This window comes from Pocillopora damicornis, chromosome 12 (assembly GCF_964200805.1).
Source record: "Pocillopora damicornis chromosome 12, jaPocDami1.2, whole genome shotgun sequence".
Lineage (NCBI taxonomy): Eukaryota > Metazoa > Cnidaria > Anthozoa > Scleractinia > Pocilloporidae > Pocillopora > Pocillopora damicornis.
The window spans coordinates 6,416,725-6,434,048 of record NC_142681.1 but is presented as its reverse complement, the minus strand read 5'-3'; the positions used below and the strand labels follow the sequence as shown (position 1 = coordinate 6,434,048).

At 37.9% G+C, this 17,324-nt stretch overlaps 2 protein-coding genes across 3 annotated transcripts in view; both read right to left on the bottom strand.

Annotated features, from left to right (window-relative positions):
* Positions 1–1,427: 1,427 nt before the first annotated feature.
* Positions 1,428–17,324, bottom strand: part of LOC113667423 (uncharacterized) — a 30,549-nt gene continuing 14,652 nt past the window's right edge. Inside the window, exons 1-5 of one of the 2 annotated variants that reach the window (XM_089190678.1) lie at positions 9,750–9,854; positions 7,713–7,773; positions 6,006–6,127; positions 4,270–5,198; positions 1,428–3,720 (exon numbers count right to left, since the gene is read on the bottom strand). In XM_089190678.1, coding sequence (XP_089046804.1) covers positions 3,155–3,720; positions 4,270–5,198; positions 6,006–6,127; positions 7,713–7,763 — 1,668 coding nt within the window. In that variant the 5' untranslated portion in view covers positions 7,764–7,773; positions 9,750–9,854 and the 3' untranslated portion in view covers positions 1,428–3,154. Of the gene's footprint in view, positions 3,721–4,269; positions 5,199–6,005; positions 6,128–7,712; positions 7,774–9,749; positions 9,855–17,324 lie in introns of those variants that run through there. The other variant, XM_089190680.1, reaches the window with a different exon arrangement.
* Positions 13,938–16,382, bottom strand: LOC149036240 (uncharacterized). The gene is made up of 2 exons (XM_089190686.1): positions 15,722–16,382; positions 13,938–15,177 (listed from the first exon to the last, which is right to left on the bottom strand). The coding sequence occupies exons 1-2, from the start codon at positions 15,903–15,905 to the stop codon at positions 14,609–14,611; spliced, it is 753 nt and encodes a 250-aa protein (XP_089046812.1). The 5' UTR covers positions 15,906–16,382; the 3' UTR covers positions 13,938–14,608.

The following is a 17,324-nucleotide window of genomic DNA, read 5'->3' as shown; positions in this document are numbered from 1 at the left end:
ATAACTCAAGTTAAGTAGGAAAAAAATTTTAGAATCGTTAGCCGTAAAATGACCAAACTTTTAATCTCAACCTGCTTGGTAAACAATCACCTCATTGAGACCCCTTGGTGCCCTGTCACACTGTAAGTTAGCTGGTTCCCTGAGCACAAAGAAAGAGTTGTCTCAATGAACTGATTTGTAAACCATTATTAATACTTAATGGAAATTCTTAAGCTCGACGTTAGCTTACAACGTTTTCTTCGATTTAACATTAACTTAAGTTTTTTGCCACAAAATCGGTCGCTTTTATGATGAGACTTGACAAAATAAAATCTCAAGGGTTCTTCTATCTCACTGCACTTGCATTTACGTATACACCCAAAACCAAATACCTCGAAAAAAAGTTTATGTTACGGTGGTGCTACGCTAAACTATTGAACTCATCTCCAGAAGACCTTCATTTAAGCGCGGAATCTCTATCATCATTTAAAATCAAAATAAACGCTCACACCCTCTCATAGCTAAATCTTAGAGTATAGATCTTGTAGAGTTTTTTTATTACGCGATTGCATCCTTTAATATTTCAATTTACTTATGAAAATGTTGTTGATTAGACTTTAAATTGGGTATCTGTAACAACGCGCCTTCGTGGAAATCGGCTTAGTTGACTGGGCAAGCTGATATTAAATGAAATCTTTACTTCCTTATCCTTAGAATACCGCTGGCCACAACTGAGCGTCACTAATCGTAAAAAGATAAACAGGAATTGACTATTCAGCCAGCGTATCTACAATATAAGAGATTGTGGGTGATATTACTACAAGTTACTACAAGTTATATGCATGGTTTCATTGTATTGAAAGGGTCCTACGGCGACCCCGGTTGCACAACTGTGGACGAAACAAAAACGGCTCATTTGATGGAATCTAAAAGTGCGAGCGTTCGTGACTCGAAAAAGGAAATAGTAACACTTTATACGAACTCTGCTGGGCCTGCATTTATTTATTTTTTGTTTTTTGTTTTGTTTTACTTGCTTCTATAACCCCAAAAAATTGAATTAAGTCAGACTAATCGACTGTGAAAATTAATGAATTTAAACCAGGGCCACTTCCTGCAGTTTCCCAGTTTTTAGTTGAAAGAAATTTGGAAAACGAGAACGCCTGATAATGTTCTTGAAGAACATTTTCAAGGAAATCAACAACTGAATTTATTCGTAGTTTTTAGTTTTTCCCGTAGCCATTGCTCATAACCAAATCTGATTGATATTTACCATTATAGCTAAGAAATATCTCTGCACCATTCGATTTTTGTAAATTCCAAGTTATGTTCCAATCTCCTTTTGGCCAAAGTCACTCGTAGGATCTGGGCTCGAGGTTAAGAAATACCTTTAAACGTAGCTGAAACTGGTGTGAATATGGCCAGAAAGATAAAAAAGATTCACCACTGGGTTGGTTCCAACAGTCTTTTAATTCAACACTATGCACAAGGCTGTCATCAATAGCTTGTCTTAGAGGTATAGTGTTTAGTACAACTGTTGGCTTTTTTAAGCTTTTTAATTTTTTTTTGATTAAATGCGATTAAAATAAGTTGATGATAACAATATACACTCCGAATTTTAGTCGATTATATTTGGTAGGCAAAGTTTAAATTTGTGTAAGGGCAAAAAACGGAAATCGTCAATCAATTTATCATTACTACTTTATCGTTGATTTTAAAGTACAATCATGGATTCTTTTACCAATTTTTGACCAAATTTTTAATCGAGAGTTTTCTCTCTTGGTTTTGAAGCTCGAATATCTCAGATATTTTTCATGCAACGACTATCTTAAATCAAAGATAACTGAATATGAGCGTTCTCTTTTTTTAACCTTACAAGTGATTTACATATAACTTCTCCCAATAATATCCATACATAATCCAGCAGACAGGTAATGAGAATACTCAAACTTATCAGATAATTATTATCTTGATCTAACACCAAATTCTAGTGACTAATTAACCAGGAAATGTGAAGCAGCTGGTGAGGTAGATAGTAATCAGATCTCGGGAGTTAAAGGCCTCCATGCCACGAGGGCGTATATTGGCTCCTCTCAATCGTTATACAAAACCACCTCGCACAGTTTGAACAAATTGTCGTGAAATTATCAAAGATGATCTGTTCAGTAACATTTGTCTGCATCAGTGCGGAAAAAAATTTTTTGTGAGGAAAAAAACAAACAGATCTTGGCCTTTTGAAACTATAGAATTTAGTGCGTGCGGAGAAATTGGATCGTGTGACGTTTTCTAGATGATCTGCATGATCCCTGATCAGAACTCCTGCGGTCCTAGGAGCTGTTGTTTGATCACAATAATGGCAGATCAATGTCAGTCTCTAAGCAGCTGCGCACTCACCCCTCCTCTGACCCAACAACAATTAACTTCTAGCAAGTTGGTGTAAATTTTGGATTAGGGGAGGGGTAGGAGCGCAGTTACTTAGATACTGAAATTGATCCATAATGGTAACCGTGTGACGTCAAACGATCCAAAACGGCGCCTAGTAGGAAATTCAAACATCAATATTGCGAGTTATCTCCAGTTTTTGTAGATGTTGGTTCTTATCAGTTCATATTTTTGCTATTGAGTCGTCATGTTGCAAGACATTTTATCTGTTTTGCGTCAATTTTTCCCACCAGTGAAGGACTCGTTTACCTTAACTTAAGATAACACAGGTAGTAATTATATATACTTTAAATATATTAAGTAAGTTCATAGCAAAATATAACACTGCAGCTATACTGAGAGTCTCAGTGGAGTGATGACTTTTACAGCTAACTTTTAAAATTTTGACCATTCCATTGTTGTCGGTTAACTTTTTTTGAGGACCTACAGTAAAATTTGTTACTTTTGACGACTAACGGTTAAAAATTGTTAATTTTTATGCCTAACGGCCAAGTTTCTCTTGAGACCTTCTATACTGCTCCAATGATTTATGATAGCCACCCAACTTACATGTGATTAGAAATTATCCCTACAGGTTAAAATTAAAATCAACTGTGAGAATTAAGACGTATCTTCAACACGATTTTGGTCTCCTGATGATTTCCTTAAGTCTTCCCACCTGTTGCTTGACAATGGATTGGCTTTGTTGGGAGAATTTATCACTTGTTTCTTGGGGTCGTCACAAAAAGATTGAGGCTTACATCCCTTCTCCGTCCTTGTTTGTCACAAGACCTGCCAACTTTATATTATAGGCGTTGACTTTGTTGTTGATGTTTGTCATACAATTCACGGATAAACGGGTGTTGGCAACGACTCTCTGTGTCACTGTGTTTATCATGGCATTGCATTCGAACTTTTTCAAAAACAGGTAATAGCTTTTCGCGTCTGCATTTGCACCTCTGCGCCGCCATTGCTGCGTGGCTGACTCGGGGTCATCAGTTGTACCAAAGGCTAGCAATCCGTGTCTCATTCTGATTGGCAGACGGACACGGACTAGTCGCATCGCGTTGAACATCCTCCACAGGTATTTACTCATCTTGTTTAAGCACGCCGCTATGAGGACATTTGGGCCACAGTGTGCGTACTCCTTATTTGCATCTCCCCAGTTTTCGATCATGGACACCCACAGGTCATAAGTTAATAGCGGTGTGTTAAACTCGCCCCTCTCGATCGCCTTCATCTGCATACCCTGTACCACATGTCGTATGGCGCCGCGGGTGTGATATGCCTCTGCAGCGTAGAGTAGGGCCTTCACGACGTTGTCTGTTGAGGCAGGAATTGTACAAGTCAATCGTTGCTTAAACTTAGTTTTAACTCAGTATTACATTTTATGTTAGTTTAAGATGCAACATAGTTATTTCTTGAATGTAAGCGCCCGAGGTATTTGTTTTCAAATGTTCCTGTTCTATCAAACCACTGAGCTAGATGTTAGTCATCCAGTGAAAACTGAAAAAAAGCTCTTTTTGGAATATTTCTAGTTTAACTTTTTCATCATAACTTGTTTTGACAACCAAATCAATCGACCACTTATCTGTCGTAGATTTTAAGTGGCCAATGATAACTCATGGGGTAAATATTAACAATAAACAAGGAAACTGCTCTAGGCGCGGGAAGACGCGAGTACCTAAAACGGGCTTGACTTGAGCTCTGCATTCGACTCATTGGTCTAGAGAGTGGAGTGGGTTTCTAGACCAATCAAAGATGATAACGAAGCAAAACCAAATGCAAGCTGAACTACCTTAAACATTCAATAGGGAATAATTTCAAGTCGTTTTAGAGGCTTTTTAGTATGCACTACGTATCACTAATCACCTATCCCGTTTGGTGCATATTCTCCGCTTTGTGGTACGGCTGCCACAAACGCTTGGTACCTATTATTGTGGGCGAGTCTGAAGGCTTGGTCGGATCTTACCCCTTGTCTGAAATTTTCAGCGGTGTTCATGTTGTCGAACGCTGTCAGCCACTCGTTCAGAACCTGCCAAGGCGCAGCTTTCATGTTATTTTGAGCTGACGTCGTCAACGCTTGAAAAAAATTGTTGTTGTACTTGAACATCTTATAATAAGCACTGGCCAATTCTTGCATTTTGTACTTCACTTTTGTTTCAAGTTTCGCAACTTTGGCAGCAAACGTTTCGGGTAGCTTGAGAAACATCGCGGGCATGGCGAATTCCAGAGTGAAGGCGTAAACATTTGTGTCAAATACAAGCTCTGAGGGTTTGCCAAATCCATTCGGGGCCGCGGCTTGAAAATACTGATTAAAGCTCTGTGTGACGGTTCCAGAATTTACTCCGATGAGTCCGACGTCGTAGTCTGACTTGTAGGTGGCGCTGCCATAAGGTAAAGGAAAACACACTCCAGTTGTCGTAGGGATCTCGAAGCTTTGAATAATGCCGCTGTATTTGTCTCTCTTTTCCTTGCAAGCAATTAACTGTCTATTACTTTGAACCCAAAGAACATGGGTTACAAAAAGATATCTAGCAGCTGTGATGTAAAGGAGGTCGAGTTCGGATTTTGTATCCAATAAATTTTTCCACGGCGTATTGTGGCCGTTGTTGGCTCTGAAGAAGTCCTCAGCTAACTGTGCAGCGTCTGCCCAGCCTGGTTTGCCGATTTTACCTTCAAAACTTGGTAGTGTTTTCCACCGGTAATCATTTGGATCTTTTTCGAAACCATAGGCATTAGCAATGCCGTCTCTCAAATTCTCAGGAGTAATTTCATCAACTGCTGGAGCAACAGCGCGCCTGAAAGAATTGAGAAGGGGATAAATGATAATATTTATAATGAAAAAAAGTATTAACGATGAAAGAAACATTTGTAATCGTTGGAATTACTGAATGAGCCATTAGTGGTTCTTTAGGTCGCAGCGTCGATTGTTATTATGGACGTAAATAAATCGTAAGAGAAGTGGAGACTGAGGGTAGCTAACAATTTTCAAAATTCGATTGACCTTACTGGTAGATTGCTTCAGAAACTCCTTTTATCAATCAGAATTTCCCAGAGAGATAAGTCAATTTTCACCTTTTATCTATCATTATCATGTAGTTTGCACAAAAAGTATGGGGAAACTCTCGAGAAACTGGCTACTCACTTTGAAGACCGCCTGATCTATCCGGCCAATTGCGACTAATTATAAACGCTCCAAGAGTGTCACTGCCTGTTGTCGCTGGTTTGTTTGTGTTTGCATACAGTCACTGAAATAACCTATATGGCACCCCGTAAATATCGGCGATATTTATAGGGTGCTTTTCGACTGGATCGTAAAACTAAAACCAAAGCAATCACTACAGCCAATTATAGCAAAGAAAATATCACCAGAAGGTGAAAGATTAAATTAAATTAAAGACTGTGCTACAAGTCACACATTGATTACGGACTCAATCGAAACTGTGAAGAGTGCAAAGAGGTTTGCTTGTGCCACCGAACAACGCAAAGGGCATTTTGGGAAATTTGAGTAGGAGTATGCGCATGGCTGAGTGAAAGATAAGCCTTCCCCCAAGTTTCAGAATGCTCCGCCGCCTTTCTTACATAATGTTTGCAGCAATTCCTACCTTTCACCATCTGATTTTCCTCGGGGAGGCTTAGTTTTGCCGTTTTCCGGCAGATCAATCGGCTGGTTCTCGTCAATATCCATTCTGAACATGGAAACCGGGAAAAGTTCCCTGTCACACACCTGAGATGCAGTGCACATTTTTTGGTAATATCATTCAAGTGGTAAAGATTACTCACACCCATTCTATTGCGCTCATTTAAACGGTTAATGAAACAGATAGGGTGAAGTCAACTGGATATATAGGAGTGACAGATGGAAGAGTAACGGTTGTGGAGAGTGGAAGAACCTTCTACGCTTGTCCTTTGGGTAATATTCTCTGTATGTTTCCCTGAACAGTTAATCTCGGTAAAATCACAGCTAATAGAATAGGTAAAAAATAGTGAATATTTCCAATTAATTAATTTTTAACTCCGAATTTTGCATTTCTAGTGTTTTAATTCCGAGCCATCTTAGATGGAAATGTATCGCACCTATTGTCACGGAGCTGAAAAAAGCTCGAAATATCCAAACTTTCAGGTTTTGACGAAATTTTTTAAAACAATCATTCCATTCGCATTTGTTGGATAAGAGATTGCTATATACCATCTCATATCCAACACGCGCTCATGGAATAATTGTTAACTAACTAACCTTTCAAAGGTTAGTTTCATTGTAGGGAGAAGCTCGCGGTACAAATATGTGAATCTAGTTACACAATGAACCCTCCGAAAAACAGGTTAGCCCGAGTAAATTTTACTTTTCTATAGAGTAGCATTACGTCGTTAAGCAAACAAGAGAAGATGATTGAAATAACTGTCAGCTACTCGAAGGATGTTTTCTATACATAACGCCAGATTCTCGTTAACCCTTTCCAGCCTAAGATCAGTATCCATTTTCTCCACAGCCGTCTCTATACATTTCCTTCGGTACTGACAAGGAGAATTTGTTTACTCATCAAAGCTTCTTAGGTTGCGATCATTTTCTCTACTCTCATGATCCAGTAGCCCATTACCCGGAGCTTCCATCTTCCCCACTTACCCTCTGAGTCAACCCCGTCCCGTATCTTTTTATTTTTAGAAGTAGTTCCTACGGGGTTTTTCGCGGGTGTTTACATAATAGCCAATCATAAGAGAGCTGTGGTCCTCTATTATTTACGTCACATGCAGGCCGCACAAAAGTATTTCAATTATGCGAATGTCAGCGTGTTTTCACGGGAAATTAAAGAACCCCCCCACATATCTCAGTTCTAAAAATAAAAAGATACGGGACAGGGTTGACTCAAGGGTACAATTCGTATGGAGAATCCGGGTAATGGGCTCCTGCATGATCTTAATGATTAATTAGAGCTGGTCACTCTTAGGGTTTAAAGGGCTCGTGACGGAAAAATAAATTTTATACCTGGTCTGCTGGTAGGGAAATTATCTGAATTCAGATCGTTTTTTGAGAAATCTTTATGCTTTCCACCGATGACTCATTTGCAAATACTAAACAATATATTCTTATCAGATGGCTTTTGTCCAAAATTTGGTTATTTGTTAATGAACTCATCTTTTTCACTTCTCAGGATTTTGTTTCACATCTAAAACCCACCTGCAAGACTCTGCTAACGATACATTTTTTGTCTCATAGTTATCTAATTTGTTAGTGATTTGAAGATAAACTTTTTTGATGTTTATATATATATATGTATGAATGGAAATCGGTGGGTTGTTTATACATCTCTTACCACATGTCCTTGAACCAAAATGAAAACCAAGATCCTCAAAATTGAGATCATTCTGAAGAACCTACAAATATCAATAAGCCGTCAGAATAATGCATTGTCATTTATAACACGTGATACAATATTCAGTCGAACAGAAAACAGCGAAGCCGCTAAATGTTTCACTATATTAAACCCAACCTTCCCATCAGGCACTGTGTGCGTGGCCACATTCCCACCCTGTTTCAAGCGTTTTACTTAAGTGATCGTATTGGTCATTCATCCTTTGTGTTTTGTATATCATAAATATCGAATAATCAAGATTTTTAAAAGAACTGTAAAACCATCCGCAGATTGAGCTTTTTCATGACCTCAATGTCATTTATTCAATCAACGATGTTATCTACAGCGTGCAAGGTGTCTCACAAGGTTGTACAACTAAGAACTGAGCGAAAAAAAAGCCAAAAAAAAAAAACAGTTGCAACAACAAAAGTGTTCATCAAAATAAAAAATTTCGTTGCTAAGTGAGTTTTTTTTGCCACTTGTATTTAAGTGTTTTAGGAAATCATTAATACTTTATGCGAACTCTTGACTTGAATTTCAAAACAACCTGTTGCCTCTCAGATTCGCTTTAAATGCATTGTTTCCCGACCCAAAATCTATCCTTTGTTCGCTAATTCAATGAGATTTCCGAGGAACAACGCGTGTGCTGAATGTTTACGACTAAATGTGGACTTGCTGCAATGGTAACAGTGTTTAAGAAGTAAAAACCTTTACACTACATCATTGGTAATATTAATACAGTAACTACCAGAAACTCATTTGTTTCGTTGCGTTAAGTTTTTCGCTTACAAAAGCGTCTATTTGACATGTTAAAAAAAAACTTTCAAATACGAAATCGCCAAGAGTTTATAAAATCTTCAAAACTGGACAAAAAATTGAGGCCTGCTACAAGACAGTGAATCGAGGATGACCTCATAATTGCCAAGATGATGTCACAGGTGTATGAAAGGACTGTACTTTTACAGGTTGTTTTAAAGTGGCTCAAGTTGTATAACTTAGGGTGAAAGACGCAAAGAAACGAATGTAGAGGTTTTTGCCTTAAAATTCTTTTTGGTGAACCTATCTTGACTCGATCAAACTTTTTTTCAAACATTTTGATATTCTAGCCAAGAGTTGACTGATTGCTTTTGAAGTTTTCATTAATATTTAATGCAAATTCTTCAGTTCAAATTCTGAAACCTGTACCTTTTTCTCACTTAAAAAACGGAAAGAAAAAAGCCTTTAGGAAATTATAATATACACTTTTTTTTTCATCTTTTTTTTTTTAAATGGTGAACAATTTCCACAGACGTGGAAACAAAGAAAATCACTTAAAAATTCTTACTTCCCCTTGAGTACCCAACAAAATGACTACAGCTAACTTTTTGGCGCGCAATAGTATGTTCCGTAACGAATCAAGAGTAATATTCTTTTCACCGTGGATCACAATTTTGAATTAACGAGGGAACTGTTCTAGAGGAAAAGATCTCCCGAAACAATGATTAATCAGTCATGCAGAGATAGACTTTTTTCTGAATTTCAGGTGTTTATAAGTTACTACAGTTGTAAAACTGTGAATAATTTTACAGGCGTTCTTTTCATTGCCGCCTTTAATTGAGATAATTTTTATTTATCCTCAACATGTCAGGAAATAAGGTTTTCTGAAGTAATCGGGGTTCAGTGACAAGCCCCGTGAAGAAACACTGTGTTTGGAGGAACAAAATGAAGGACTTAGGAGATAAGTTCAACTTCCAATCAACCTCAATCATCCACTCAGGAACTTCTTTTTTTCGAAACGATGTTTGCTTTTTTTTTAAATGGACTTGAAGATCCCTGGCTTTCATTCAGTTTTGATTTGAACGAGTTGTTTGAAAAGCTAAAAAGCTAAAACCATTACAAGCTTTATCCAAATTCGACCAAATTCCTGCAGTAAAAGAGTCATACTTGTTAAAAATTATACCCTTGCCTCTTTTGTTGTACGGAAACGTAGTGTGTGTACTTTGAAAGTCTTTTACCTACCTCAAATTACTAGCAGTTGCCTTTTGACTTCCAAGTTTCAGATCCGTGCGCTCTGTCCGGTAGCCAAGTGAAACTTCCAAATGAACTAAGAGCGGGCAAATAATTATGGCTTCTGGTGGACCTTGCCACAAGCTTAGTAATGTTTAAGAAATGACTTCAAAATGCGTCATTAGTAATATGAACACAGAAAACTACCACGCATTCTTGGCTGGTCAAATGACGATACTCACTCAAAAAAACGAAAAAACAAAAACACCCTGATTGAAGACTTTATTACATCTTGAAAATAAGGTAAAAGCTGAATTTTGCTAAGCGTCTGTTTATGCTGTTCGTCCTTCGATGGAAATTCTTTGTATGAAAAAATTTCCCACCCGACAAATGAAGCCACAAATTTGCTGCATCGTCAAGACTTGACATACCGCATGTTGGGTTGCTTATTAGATCAACACTTTACACGATAATGAGTTAAAAGTCCTATAGTGGCCTCGAAATTATGGTCAGCAATGACAAAAAAATAAAAACGAGAGAAAAAAGCAAATTGCGTGCATGGAAAGATAAGGCCAAAAATTGGTCTGTTATTTCAAAAACTTATTTCAGATTCCATTAAACATTAATGGTTTGCTGGTACTCTGAGCACCAACAAAGACTCGTTTGAATGAAGTGCTTTTTAATCAAGACGCAGTCTCTCTAAAAGCGGTCCGGTGCGTTTCGGGTCGAAATATCAATTTCCTTAAAATTTTGCTTGGGAATCTATCTCAGTCTAAAAGTAATCGAAACCACATTGGCCTTTTCGAATATAGCAAAAAAAAATTTTCTGAGCGAAAATCGCTTCAGCGCTCAAACGCCGGTTTTTAACGACAGCGATTATCAAAAATGGCACAAATTGCCGAGCTCATCTTTTAAAAAAATTATACTTTGAGGGTTTTATTTCGCTTCGCTTATGTAGATCAGCCCTTTATGAGAACAAAGCACCTAAAGTTTGTATTTTTAATGGGTTTTTTTGCTGAAATTTTTTTTGTTTGACACCTACTTTGGCGCTACCGCCATGACCTGAAATATACCTCTTTTTATCTCGGCTTAGCACAAAATTTCCAAGGTGTATTGTTGGCAAACACCATGGAAAAAAATTGAATAAAATGGAAAGGTCATCTACATCGCTCTGTTCCCGAAAAGGCTTCTAACCAGCCAGCAGTGTCTGGTTGCGACTGTATTAATTTTACCAATGACATGTTTTGAAATCATTAGTAATTAAACGTCCTTACGCTTGTGGCAAGACCACTTTTAGCTGTAAATCTCAGTAGTCCTTTGTGTTTTGAAGTTTCATTCAACTTCGAAAAGAGCGTACAAGGACTATTAGGGCCTTGTTTTGCTTTAACTATCTACCTTTAGGAGTAAATAAAATCAAAAGGTGAGCCAAGAAGTTTAAGATAAGAGTACAAATTTTTTTGATTGAAGCGGTTAGTTTGTAAAAAGTAGACTTGACTGAAAAATCAAGAAGAGATAGAAAAAAAATAAATGGTGAGTTAGCGGAGATATAGATGTTACAAAATGTTTCTAACATTTCAGGTATCGATAATTAAATTTAAGCATTGCGAACTCGACCAAATAAGATACTGTTAGAAACGTCCCTGTTGGTTTCTTATTATAAATTACTAGAATGAAGATTCGCCTCGCCCGTACAAAACATGAAGAAATGTAATAAACTAAATTTTCTTCCAGTTTTCGACAAAAACGACATTAAATGTAATAAATACTGAATATAGCTGACAATAGGTGTCAGAAAAAAATCGTGGGCCAGAAAATATTGACTTTTTGGATGTCATCAAAACAATGACAATTGTTCTTTACATTTTGTAGTCGTTTAGACCGTCAATTACACGTTTTGAAATCATTAATAATTAAACGTCCTTATGCTTGTGGCTAAACTAGTTTTAGTTGTAAATCTCAGTAGTTCCTTGTGCTTTGTGCAGCTTTCATTCAACTTCCGAAAAGCGCGCACTAAGACTGTATTGGGGTCTTGTTTTGATTTGTCTCTGCCTTACGATGAGTTAATCAAATCAAAAGGTGAGGCAAGAAGTTCAAGCTAAAAGTATATATTTCTTTTATTGAAGTGGATAGTTTATGAAAAGTAAACTTGTAACTGAAAAGTCAAGAAGAGATTAAAAAAACTGATGAGTTAGAGGAGATATATATGTTACAGAATGTTTCTAACATTTCAGGTATCGATGACGCAACTTAAAAGTTTCTAACAGTTCAGGTGTCGCTTGTACGCTCTTTTCAGATTTTTATTTTGTATTTGAATTTGGTAAAAATGAATACAGTCGCTCCTAGATACTGCTGGCTGATAATAAGCTTTTTTAAGGAACAGAGCGGTGTGGATAACCTTTTCATTTTATTCAATTTTTTTCCATGGTGTTTGCCCACACTACACCTTGGAAATGGTTATACTTTTTTCTTAAGGGTCTAAATAGACCAGAAAATCTGACAGAAAAAAAATACAGTTGCTCAAAAATCTTTTACTCACCTTTTGATTTGACGCACTCCCAGAGGGGCAGTGAATCAAAACACGACAAAAGCACCAATATCTCGTGAGTGCTCTTTTTCGAAAGTTAAATGAAGCCTCAAAGCACAAAGGACTACTGAGATTGACGGATAAAAGCGATCTCGTAACAACCGCAGACGTTTAATTACTAATTATTTCAAAAAATTTGATTGGTAAAATTGATGTAGTCGCTACCAAACACTGCTGGCTGATTAATTACTTTTCCCCAATAGAGCGATGTGGTTAATCTTTTCTTTCTATTTTCAATTTAGTTTTTTTTCAAAGTGTTTTCCTACTGAGCTGTATGATCATCTGCATGACGAGACCTCCAAATGGAAAACCAAGATTCGCAGCCTCATCGATCCAATAAAAAAACTAAAAAAGTCGCTGTCTGGAGCAAAAGAGATTTTGGATGACCTTACAATTACCTTAAGAGTTATCTTACCTAATGAAACAAAGGCGCTTTATTGTTTACAAAGTGTCTCACGATAAAACCTTTTTCTCTAGTTTTTTCGTTTGTCTCACGATCTTCTTACGGTCTTCTTCAGGCGATGAGGTCGACTGGTCATGCGTGATCTTATAAAGCATGAGGCTCTGCTGTGATTAGTTGTTTTTCAACAGCTCTGATTGGTGCTTTTCGATCCTTGCTGTTTCACTCAGTGATTTGATCCCTCGGCGGTCCGCTGTCGTACGGATCTCCTGTTGTTGTCTTTTTTGATCATGGGCATCCACGCTTCTGGAATTTCTTTTCCACTATCCCTGTTGATGTTGTTGGGGTGAAGTCTTATATGAATTACCTCTTTGACCCTGCGCGTGTAGTAATAAGGGTCACGATCAATAAACTTTACTTTGTTCTAGACTGGCTTGTGTCCGGTGTTGTGGGCATGTTCTGAAACGGCGGAGGTCTCGGTACGGGTGAGTCGGATGTCTGGATCGTGCTCCTTAATTCTGTCTTGCATATAGGTCTTCCAGTCTCTCCGATGTACACCTTGCCGCACTCACAGGGAATCCTGTAAACTACGCCATCTTTTTTAGCCGGGTCGACAGCGTCTCACATTTGTACGTCGTCGTAGCTTGTGTTACAAAGAACCAGAAAAAAGGAGCCTCATCGAATAGAATCTAATGATTGAAATTGTTCATGATTCAATTTAGAGTCAGTTGATTTCTAAACCCTAAAAAAGGGTTAGGTCAAGAAGAAGCATGTCAAAAATTTGCCGGGTTATTTTGAAATAATCATTGACGATTTAAGCGAGCTATTTGAAACCTCTGGCGAATATTGTCGGTTTCTTTACTTTTGTTCTTTTAACCGAGAAAAGTAAGGCTAGTGATCAATGTAAAGCCCTGAATTGAAACCATGGACATCCCATGTGATTTTCCACTAACAACCTGAATCTGGTTTTTGAGGAAGATTGACGATTGAATTTATCACCACTGTTTTGAGTTATTCTCTCGGCGGCCTCTCTATGCTTATTAATCTGACTGAGGATTCATTTGTCTAAGACAGTTTCAATCCTCATTACGCATGCACTACTCGACTTAACAGACATCTTAAACTCCTATCCGAATCTCCCTCAGCCAGACTCACTCGTGGGATCTGGGTTCAAGAATAAGTTCAACTTAATGAACAGAAACAAGTTATCACTTGATTGGTTCCAACAGTTTATTATTTCAAGATGCAAATGGTTCTCACAAATTACTTGTGTAAACAGTTTTTGCCTGAGAAATAATTCATAGGAGAAAGTAATCCTAGTTTAGGTGTTCCACATTAAAGTGTTCAATACGACAGTTGGCTTTTTAAACCTTTTTTTTTTCGAATAAATGCGGTTAACTTAAGTTGACAAAGAACAATTTACACTCCTGAATTCTAGTCGTTTATATTCGCTTAAGTTACGTTTGAATCAAGTTTAGACCAAAATCGTTTCACTTTCATGCAAGACCAAGTTTTCAGTTGATTTTTCTGGGTCGACAAAGGAATTCGAAGCGAAAGGAAAAACTACTCTAGATTCAAGAGTGTACTTTGGCATTTATCCCTCTTTATCTCCTTTAAGATAATAAAGAGAGCTAAACTTTGATGGTAGATACTTTAAATGTGGGCAAGTTAAAGATTAACTATAATAGTGTCGCTATACTGTTTTGGTGGTGTATGATAGCCGCTCATCTTACATATGATTAGTTCTAAATTCTCCTCTCTGATTAAATATTTGTTAGAATTGGGATGTATAATTGATTGACGTTAGTAAAGTCTCTTGACGATTTCCTGAATTCTCCCTATCTGTACGCTTGATAATGTGTTGCCTTTGTTGGGAGAAGTTCTCTGTTAAGCATTGACATCTCCGTCCTTGTTGGTCACAAGAACTGCCAGCCTTGCATTGTAGGCATCCACTACGTTGTTGATTCTTGTCATACAAGCCACCGAGAGACCCAGGTTAGCGGTGGGTGCATGAGCTGCTACGTTCACCATTCCATTACACTGGAACTTTTTCAAAAAGTTGTAATAACTTTTAGGTTCTGTAGCTTGGCCATTTCGCCGCCATTGCAGCGCAGCAGCTTCAGGGTCGTCGGTTGTACCAAAGGCTAGCAATCCCTGACTGCTTCTAGATGGCAGACGGACACGGACTAGTCGCATCTCGTTGAACATCCTCCAGAGGTATTTACTCATCTTGTTTAAGCACGCCGCTATGAGGACATTTGGGCCACAGTGTGCGTACTCCTTATTTGCATCTCCCCAGTTTTCGATCATGGACACCCACAGGTCATAAGTTAACAGCGGTGTGTTAAACTCGCCCCTGTCGATCGCCTTCATCTGCATACCCTGTACCACATGCCGCATGGCGCCGCGGGTGTGATATGCCTCTGCAGCGTAGAGTAGCGCTTTAGCAACGTTGTCTGTTGAGGCAGGAATTGTTCGTGTCAGTCGTTACTTAAAGTTAATTTTAGCTCACTATTGCATGTTGTTTAACCTTATGATGCAACATAGTTATTCCTTGAATAAGCGCCCGCAGTATTTGTTTTTTAATACTCCTGTTCTGTTTAATTGTCTATTTTAACTGAGCTGAATGTATTTCTTCTAGTGAAAACTGAAAAAAGTCGGAATATTTGTAGTTTCGTTTCAATTTTTAACCATCATTTTTTATAGCCAAATCAATCGACCGTTGATTTATTGTAGATGTCAAGAGGCAATTATAACTAAACATTGAAAATGAAGACAAGAAAACTGTTCTAAGCGCGGGAGGACGCAAGTACACAAAACGGGCTTGACTTAGGCTTTGCATCCGACTGAATGGTCGAGAGAGTGGCGTGGGTTTCTGGACCATTCACAGATGATAGCTAAGGAAAACCAAAGGCATGCTGAAACTGACTTAACACATAATAAGGAAACATTTCAAGTCGATAAGCTTAAAGACTTTTAGCTCAACGAATCATTAATCACCTATCATACTAGGCTCATATCCTCCGTTTTGTGATACGGCCGCCACAAACGCTTGGTACTTATTATTGTGGGCGAGTCTGAAGGCTTGGTCGGTTCTTGCACCCTTTTTGAAATTTTCAGCGGTGTTCATGTTGTCGAACTTTGTCAGCCACTCGTTCAGAACCTGCCAAGGCGCAGCTTGCATGTTATTTTGAGCTGATGTCGTCAACGCTTAAAAAAAATTGTTGTTATACTTGAACATCTTATAATAAGCACTGGCCAATTCTTGCATTTTGTACTTCACTTTTGTTTCAAGTTTCGCAACTTTGTCAGGAAACGTATTGGGAATCTTGAGAAACATCGCGGGCATGGCGAATTCAAGAGTGAAGGCATAAACATTTGTGTCAAATACAAGCTCTGAGGGTTTGCCAAATCCATTCGGGCCGGCGGCTTGAAAATACTGATTAAAGCTCTGTGTGAGGGTTCCAGAATTTACTCCGATGAGCCCGACGTCGTAGTCTGACTTATAGGTGGCGCTGCCATAAGGTAAAGGAAAACACACTCCAGTTGCAGGGATCTCGAAGCTTTGGATAATGCCGCTATATTTGTCTCTAGTTTCCTTGCAAGCAATTAACTTTCTATTACTTTGAACCCAAAGAACATGGGTTACAATCAAAGCGCTCTGTGAGCAAACTCGTGAATTGACACATGATTTTTTAGACTATGTTTAATGTTATCTGGTTTAGGGAATTTTGTGGTTGATTGTCATATCTAGAGTACGAGCAGTAGTTCAGTGTTCGCTAATGTAGCAAAGAAACAAAGAAACGTTGGGATAAGAAGGCATTACAATTGAAATGATCATGCTATTACATTTGACAAGGTGGATGATGTCATGTGTTTTAAACGTGTATCATTTTTGTTTCTGGTTCAAAAGAAAAGGTTGGAAGTAAATGTGGGTGAAAAGGGAAATTTACTTTCTTTCGTTGTAATTATTAGAAAATCAAGGCAATACTGTCTTAATGAAAACATTAACGATTCCCTGTTTATCAAATGAGACAAACGGGAACGAGTTTTGAGTGATATATCTAAGCCAAGACTGCCACAGTCATTTTGGATCTCCGCCTGGGTAGATTTAAGTCACGTGCTAGGCAACGTATAATCAATAACAAGATAGAATTTCATTTCAGGCCTATTTATCAATTTTGTGGTGTGTAACTTTCGCATTTTAGTACGTTGTATGTATGTTGAATCTTCAAATTGTCTTGAAACTTAAAAGAAAATTGTTCTTTAAAAATTCACTGAAAATCGGTAGCTAAAATTGTTTGTTTACGTGTTATTTGATTTTCGTGTTAACTTGTTATTTCGTCAGTCGCCGGCATCTTCTGTTACTTCACACAGGAAAAACACACGCGACGAAACGTAATGATCAATTTTGTCCTCAATCTCACCCTATTACAGAAAAAGCTTTTGAACATCTGTAAACTCCGAGCGCTTCGCAGTAAGTGATATTTTCAATGAATCTTCGGATTTTTTTCAAGTTCAAGGATTGTAATTTACAATTTTATGAAAAACTAAGGTTGTTCTGTTATTTCAGTGTGAATCCTTGCATGCCTGCCAGTCGCTG